General features: G+C 39.5%; 1 protein-coding gene across 2 annotated transcripts; it reads left to right on the top strand.

Annotated features, from left to right (window-relative positions):
• The first annotated feature begins 367 nt into the window (after nucleotides 1-367).
• On the top strand, nucleotides 368-1,516 carry LOC129727985 (60S ribosomal protein L35a). Of its 2 annotated transcripts, none has more exons than XM_055686316.1 (3): nucleotides 368-438; nucleotides 843-1,353; nucleotides 1,414-1,516. In XM_055686316.1, the coding sequence occupies exons 2-3, from the start codon at nucleotides 853-855 to the stop codon at nucleotides 1,435-1,437; spliced, it is 525 nt and encodes a 174-aa protein (XP_055542291.1). In that variant the 5' UTR covers nucleotides 368-438; nucleotides 843-852; the 3' UTR covers nucleotides 1,438-1,516. The 2 variants fall into 2 exon arrangements, with proteins under 2 accessions (XP_055542291.1, XP_055542292.1); XM_055686317.1 differs by having other exon boundaries at nucleotides 385-438; nucleotides 847-1,353.
• Nucleotides 1,517-8,429: the final 6,913 nt, after the last annotated feature.

Genomic DNA, 8,429 nt, shown 5'->3' with positions numbered 1-8,429 from the left:
TACATATAAGATTTTTTGAACAGATTTTTTTTTAAATCAAACATTTTTATTTGTACGGGTGGAATAGGTTCGTATTTATTAAAAAACGTGAAATATTGGCTTGTTTACATATGGAACATAAGCTCTTTTCACATGTTTGGCAATAATTTAGCTAAAAAACGCAGGTTTTAAATACCCTCATGCTATTTTACTGGGTTTGGATGTGACATATTTTAGGTCGTTCCCATTTCGAACCCACCGTAGTCCCAGAGATTTTGGGGCATGAAAAGATGACGTCTTTTGTTAAACGTTCGGTAAAACTTTTGCTGCATGTCACTTATCTAGATAAGTTCATACGAAAGGCGGAAATGACTGCAACAGAAATAGTGTTTGACAGATGGATGACGTTCTCTCTCTTTTTCCGGCATCGTGTATGCTAGTAGACACATTTCATTGAAGGTATTGCGATAATTTTTCAAAAAAATCAGTGATGTTAGGAAATTATTAATTTAGTTTTTGCGCTGGACGATTATTAGGTGTTTTGCGCGTTGTGTAGAATAAAGTATTCCAGTTTCCAACTTCAAAATTGTTCGAAAAAAGGCCTCAAACTACTATTGTTGACAGCTCGTCGAGATCGGCGAGAGAAAACAAACGGAACCTAGTGGAACAAATTTTAGTTATTTTTCATTTGTGAACAATTCTTTTGATATTCAAATGAAATTAACGTTTCTGAGAACTTTAAGAAAAATTAAGCAGCTTTTTTTTTGTTAAATTCATTATTTTTTAAATTAATCTTCAGAATATTTGAAACATGTAAACTAAATTTCGTTGACCCATATTAATAACATTCTTTTTTTTTTTAGCTAGATCGCAATGGCCGATACAGCTAAGAAACCAGCAGCCAAGAAGGGTGGCGATAAGGCTGCCAAAGGAGCAAAAGCAGCTCCCATCGCGGTTAAGGGCGTCAAGAAGTCGCAAACCAAGGAAGCTATTTTGGCCCGTACCCATAAACCGAAAGGACAGCGCACTGCCAAGGCTGCCCTGCCGTACCAGAAGAAAAGTTTTGGACGTCTGTGGGCTAAGGCTGTCTTCACCGGATACAAGCGAGGTCTGCGCAATCAGCATGAGAACCATGCTATCCTAAAGGTAGAAGGATGTCGCAATCGCAAGAACGCTCTGTTCTACATCGGCAAGCGATGTGTGTATGTGTACCGAGGAAAGGCGAAACGTAACGCACCTGGAGCCGCTGAAAAGAAGTCTAACATTCGCGCTATCTGGGGCAAAATTACCCGTTCGCATGGTAACAGTGGCAGTGTGAGAGCCCGTTTCAAGACTAACCTGCCCGGACACGCTATGGGACATCGCATTCGTATTGTAAGTAGCTCAAATTGACGGGCAAAGTAACGATTGATTAAACCGTTTTTTAAATTGCAGATGCTGTACCCATCCAGGATCTAGGTAAACTGAACTTACTGTGTAAATTTAAAACGAACCACAATAAACAAAAGAGGGTATTCCTACAAAAAGTTACATAGAATGTTGTTATTGAACGAGCCAAGGAATGTAAAGCACTATTATTTCGGAGAGTAGACACTGTAATTTCGATCGTTCTAGTGAATGACAACTAACTGATCGATTTCAAGATTTTGTGTACTTGATTCTACATGTGTATAAAAATTAATCTGACTAGAACTGCCCATAATTCAAAAATTGGCTAATATGCCATAGGCATCAAATCGAGAAAAACGTATTTAAAAGTTTTTTGTCGGTACAACATATGTTGACTGTTCATGACGAAAATGAAGAAATCTGTAGAAGAATTCCATCCGCCACGTAATTTTAACACAGCCGTTTTTTCAATTATAAACGAAAGGTCAGTTGACAAAACTGTGTGCAATTTGGCTAATATCCATACGATGTGAATTATATCGTACTCGTTGGTGATGAAAATGGTTTTAAATTTATTAAAACAACAAGGAAGCACAAGTTAGGATGAAAAGGACGACGAGACAATTGTTACGTGCAGCAATATAATAATATTACGAAAATATTATTCATGGTAATCTCACAATCCACTTTCCTATTTTTTCTCATCAAATCCAAAATGAACTCTGAATCTTCTCTTTATTAATATTAGTCCTAATCAAAAAGCTGAATATCATTTTTTTAAATGTAAAGATTTATGACAGAAGGAAACAGTCACACGTTTTGATCATTGGGTTTCGCAGCACAACAAATAAATTCTTGTAGCATCAAATATTCTTCGTGAAAAAGTCAAATTTGATGCGAGGGCCTTATAATCGCTCACCTGTCGCCAGTAACCACCAAGCTACAACACACTTTCAAAAGTTAGAAGAAACACAGTACAGTAAGAATACACTGGTTCGTGAACCTGCCACAGGTTTATATTGGATATTGGATATTGGATATTAGCCAACTTCTCAATTATTTTGGATATTAGCCAAAAAGGTTTCACGTTTGCTGCCTTCCCAAATGCATTTTTTGACAATCGGCTTCCGTAGGGACCTTGTTTAGGGTGTGTACCATCACGAGAAACTGTTTTCTAGATTTTGGTACAAATGGCATATTAGCCAATTTTTGAATTATGGGCAGAGAACTATATTACCGTTTTAAGCATAGTTGTCCCAGCGTGCATAAGGTTTGTGTAGAACATACATGGGACTACTATGATTAGAACGGCAGTATATTTTTGTTGAATTTTAAACGACTGGTTCAATTACTTTTAGAACGCTATGTAGAATAATAGTTGAAATAGAGATGTCACTAGGCTATTGGCTGGAAGCATCTACACTAAGATTTTCTCATATTTTCTTCAGCTTTTGTAAAATATCTTGCAGTATCATCCAATTCGTTCTTGAATATTTGTTGAAGTAATTTCGAACGTGATTCGATGAAACCAGAGGAGCAATTCCGTAAAAAATGTATCAAATTCAATATATTTTTATTGGTCTTTTTTGATTTGGATAAGGGTCAAAGATGTTATTTTTTGCTATTGGTATTTTTTTTAATCACGATTAGTTAGGGATACCATCCGTCCTGATTTAGCAGGACATGTCCTGATTTTGAAACCCATTTGAAGCGTGATTTATTTTTCATATTTTAGCATTTGTCCTGATTTTTCTGAATGATGCCGGATATTCAAAAAAGTAGCAAAATGGTCAGTACTTTCATCTTGACGCCGGGAAAAAACGAACTTATTTTGAACGAATTGTTTCTTTGGTTGAATCTTGACGAGAGAAATTGTCTAGTCGTTGAAACCATTAACCGTTTTTGACAGTTGTTAAGTTTATTTCAAACACTTCACTAGTGTTGCATTTTTTAGGTATCTACTAACGCTTAATAAATCAAAGTTGCAAAGTTGAATCGTTCAAGAAATACGTTACCTATGAGTCTGTTGGCGTATTTTGAGGTGCAAATCTCAAATTACGTGTTTTATTTATTGATACCTCAAAAAATAAAAATAGCTTAGATCAAATTTTCGCTGGAAAAAGTTGTCCTGATATTTAAATCCGACCAAATGGTAACCCTACGATTAGTTCACATCTTTAGCTCTTTTTCCAGTTGATCCACCAAGGATATTGCAGCGGCAAAAGTACCGGGCAAATCCGTCTGCATCAACTAGCTTGGAGTATTGGAATCAAGCTGTGACAATTCCTTACCTTGATTCTCTTGTAACCTCACTGGAAACACCGTTCGATGAAGATAGTGCACCTGCCTACGCGTTGTCCCTGCTGCATCCCGCTAACGTTATACGCAGAAGAACTTGGAAGAGTTGGATCTTTTAGACCTGCTAGCTAGCACTTGCTCTACCATGGAAACATGCACGATTAAACGCTCGTTCAGCACATTACGTCGGGTGAAAACCTGGCTGAGGTCAACAATATTTGAACAGCGGTTGAGTGCTCTCTGCTTGCTGAGTGTTGCTGAGAATGAGTGTGAAATGAGGCATTCGAAATGGTCCGGTGTTAGATTCTGGAACTTTTTTTTTATTTATTTATTAAGGTGGCTTTCAGCCACAGGCTGGTTCGCCACCACCTTCTGGAACTGAAAATCATCACAGACTCGATTGACGTTGCCGCGGTAGCTGATAATATCTTCAGATTCGTATTTCACTTACTGCAGACATATGAACCGCTTCCAGAACGTTGACGTTTGATGACCGAAGATTTTATTGAGAATCTTGACTGTGTCTTAAAACTTCACGTCCTTGGGAAGCTTTGGCAGGATGTAGTTGAGATAGCGGCTGTGCGAATGGGTATCCACCATCCAGAGAAGTAGACGTACCTTGACCGCGTCATTCAGCTGGCCTGCATAGTTCTCGAAGAGGTCCTGGTAGCGGAAAACCAGCGTTCGAACGTAACTCCGATTTCTTCGTCGAAGACAAACTCGGTGATGTTCGAAGAGAGGGACTCCAAAATCTGCTGATACTGAGGCTGCTGCTGTTGGGCCGCCATCTGCTGATCTTGAATATCTTGAATTCTCCAAAGGTTAAAATGAACCTAAGAGTTTTTACTAAAGAACATCTATTTATATTCGAGGTTGGATAAAGAATAATCAAATTTTCCACTCTGATATCAAGGACAACTTTTCACTGGTTGCCTTGATGTAACAACCACCAAAAACTAGTATTTATTTCTATTTTTCATAATACCATTTTTTTACCTCTAAAATTTTGAAGAACTTGCCCCCTCCATTCGAAACTCTGGCTACGCCCATGGTGTCAGTAGGATCGTAGCGCCTAGCCCCGCAATTTTCATGTACACTAAATAGTCGGCTACGAAGTCTGTGTATAAATAAACAGAAGGTCAAATTCCGAATCGGAATGTAGCACCGAGGCTTTGCATTGCTTTGGTTTTTGAACATGTGTTTCACTGCGTTGCTGTACAGCTTTTGATGATAATGCTTTTTATTTGACAACTTTATAAGAAATTACAACTTTATATGACAACTTTGACTTGAGTCACTTGACAACTTTGATTTGACAACTTTATATGAAATATGACAACTTTATATGAAATTATTGACACACACGAGTTGACCACAGCTTTCATTGTGATGGCAAAATGCAGAAGCGTTGAGGATCAGAGACGGCTTCTTCAACTTTAGCATCAATAACGTGCGCAGCCTAGGAAGTAACGATGACGGTAAGGACGCCTTTTACGCGTAGCTCTAGCATGCATACGATACCTGCCCGAAACATGACGTCAAAATTGCTATCAGAGATCTCAACCAGGTTGGCGAGGAAGAGAAATCCAGGCCGGATTTTGGAATGTTCAGCGAATACCGGCTCACGAACGAAAACGGCCTTCGACTCATTGACTTCGCCGCCTCCAAGAACATGGCCATACATACCCAACAAACAATTTGGTTGTATAACGACTGATTAAGCTTTATTTCAGCCGAAACCCGCCTAATAGCAGCTTAACAAGCTATAAATCAACGAAATTTATTGCTGATGGGAAGTGGCGGGCATGGGCAGTTCCAGTGCCGGAATTAAGGTGAGGGGCCGGGGGGGCCGGGCCCCCACGTTTTTGGGGCCCCCACAAATCGAGAAAATGTGTTTTTCTCTATCAAAAGTGAGATTCAATCAAAAGTTCGATTTACAGCAAGAAGATTTGAACAGACCATTTCAATCTTAAACTTTCCTTCAGTGTTATTTTTTCGCGAGCGCCCAACTACATCCATGAGAGTTCACCTCGGATTCTCTTGGAATGACACATTATTAGCAACCAGCGTTGTCCGAGTCAGGGATATCGGATGTGCTTTGTAAAACGCAGATTTTCAGAGTCCGTGTGCAGATTTTATTGACCTGCAGATGTGTGTAGTTTTTTCCTAGTTTCTGTGGATTATTGTCAGGGTCGCCTTATATTTGTGCAGTCTTTCTTAAATTGTGTGCAAATGTTTGCCTGTGGATCGCATTTTTTCAAACTGCGGTAGGTTTTTTCAGATATCAAAAAAAGTTCCGGTTTTCGAGCAGCAACAGTCATCTCTCAAAAACATCTGACCACTGAAATCGCGTTACGGATTTATTTGAGTTTAATGATCTCGAACGCAAGTGGAGAAAGGTCTTTTTCGAAGATAAAACTGATTAAAAATAGGATGCGGACGACTATTAGGAACGAAAGGCTGTCAAACTTAGCATATATGCTGAAGAAGTTGTATGTTGTTTATTAAATTCATAAGTTTTTTTTTTCGTAAGAAAAAATTCTAATAAATTTTTAGTAACTTTCAATAACAAATAAATGTTTTTAACTCGTACGACAAAAAACCGGTTTTGTTTTATTTTGGGGCCCCCACTAAAAACTGGGCCCTGGGCCCTCACAATCGTAAATCTAATTCTGGGCACTACAATGAATGGCGCAGACGCAGAAGACCAAGACGGTAGGATGAACGACTTCGTTAGCACAGTGGATGAGGGAGATATACCGCCCCTACGATAAGTGAAGTTAAGGATGCTATCAAGTAGCTCAAGGACAACAAATCAGTTTTAAAGAAGGCGTTGCAGCGGAGTGTATCACTTGACGGAGCTGGGCTCGGATAGGTTGGCTTCCTGTCTGCACCAGCTGATAGTCAGAATCTGGTCTGTATCCCAGCTTCTGGAGGGGTGGAAGCAGGGAGTAATACGCCCAATATACAAGAAGGGCGACAAGATGGAATCTGTGTGTCAGTCTGTGCTTCTAGCTTCGCCTTCTAGCAAAGAAGGTGGTCGTTCGCCTCCTTCTACTGCGCACTCGACTGCCTTCCGTGTAGACGCATTGTGCCTTCCACACGGTCTTGTGTCGCCTTCCACAGACTAACATATATAACACCTCGAACAAATCTGCAATAAAATCATCATTCGAATGATTCCAATACTTTACGTTAGTAACACTAGCACCATCTGCTGCCTTGTTGGCACGGCATCGTGTATTTCGACATCAGCGCTAGCCTTACTGCATGTGTCAAATAGGGAGCTACAAAATATGCATGAGATTGCATGAAAGCGCCCCAGACGGTGTTGTCGCGCGATGACTGTTATTCGATTGGAAATTTGAAATGATCGTTTTTTGTGGCGATGGAGCTAGGTTCCAGTGTTACGTCTGTTAGTCTGTGCGCCTTCTTTTGGAGAAGGCGCTGGCAACGCCGTGTTGTATCATTTTCCGCTTGCTGGTGATTCGAGAAGTGTGTTGCTTTATTTTTTTCCTCCAACGAACATAAATAAACATAAATTGGGTGGCATACCGACAAGAAGGTGAGCACACGGCGAAGCTCGAGACGGTGCGATTGCTCCTTCCGTGTAGATGAGTGAAAGGTGGCAGTTGCCAGAAGGCACATTAGAAGGTTTCAAGAAGGTACTGACAATTTTCGTTAGGAAGGCGTTGTCACGCCGTGTGCGTATTTGGGCCGTTAGGTCATGAACAATACTGAAAAAACTTCTGATCATGTGTATATCGTCTCTTCAACAGGAATTCTAGAATTCATTTAAATAGTAAGTTTTTGATTTACAAATAAATTGTAACACTAGAAATACTATGTGTAGGACCAATTTAGTCAAGCTGTAGCGCAACGAACGCAACGTTGCGCAACGGAGGAAAACGCTTCAAGGAATTTAAAATAAAATTTTGAAAATGATTTTAAAGTGTTCAACTTGTTTTGGTACACTCGATTTACGGAGACTTGTCGTGTTGTCGAATCAGTCACATGAAATTAAAACCAACTCTCGACGAAAATTGTTGCAGTCCTCAATTGCTACAATAAGCTCACTTTATAGTTACTATAAGTTCTCAATTAGGTTAATTGTAACGTAAGATAATTTCCTTTTTCTTGACAAGTAGGTTTGAATCTCTACAACTGATTAGCCTTGATTGCGAAAGCAAACACATTTTAATAGTTTCAGCAGAAAATAATTATAATTTATTTAGAAAATAATTATATAATTTAGCATGTACTCTTACTGCCGAAATTATATGTAAAAAAAATAGAAAAACTAAACTGTTGTTTATCTGGCAACATGGTTAGTAGATATACAACTTGACCACAACTAGTGCATTAACAGAAATAATATTACAGCAAAACAAGTTATTTTTCTTCAATGACTAAATCTAGCATAAAGAGGCCGGCAACGGATAAAAAATAGCAGCTAAGTGCAGTCAACAATCTTTTTCTCCCTACAACGATTCTTGCTCCACCTTCGAACATACAACATACGACGCTATTCTCTCTTTTCTCACGAGGTGGCTGATCTCTCCCACAGTCTCATCGACTGTCATCATCATCATCATCACCATCCCCGCTAACGTTACGTACGACGGGACGGAGACGACTTCGCCAGGTTGCTGGAGTTGCTAGTGTGCGATCAACAGTGGGCTATGGGGGAGTAAACGGGTGGCTGGGAGAAATCAACTGCTAAACGTGTGACGGTACGGAAGGCACCGTTGTTGCGTTCGGTG

The sequence above is a fragment of the Wyeomyia smithii genome, chromosome 3 (assembly GCF_029784165.1).
Source record: "Wyeomyia smithii strain HCP4-BCI-WySm-NY-G18 chromosome 3, ASM2978416v1, whole genome shotgun sequence".
In the NCBI taxonomy this organism is placed as follows: Eukaryota; Metazoa; Arthropoda; class Insecta; order Diptera; family Culicidae; genus Wyeomyia; species Wyeomyia smithii.
Note: the sequence above shows the minus strand (reverse complement) of the source record. Positions and strands in the feature narration are given on the sequence as shown.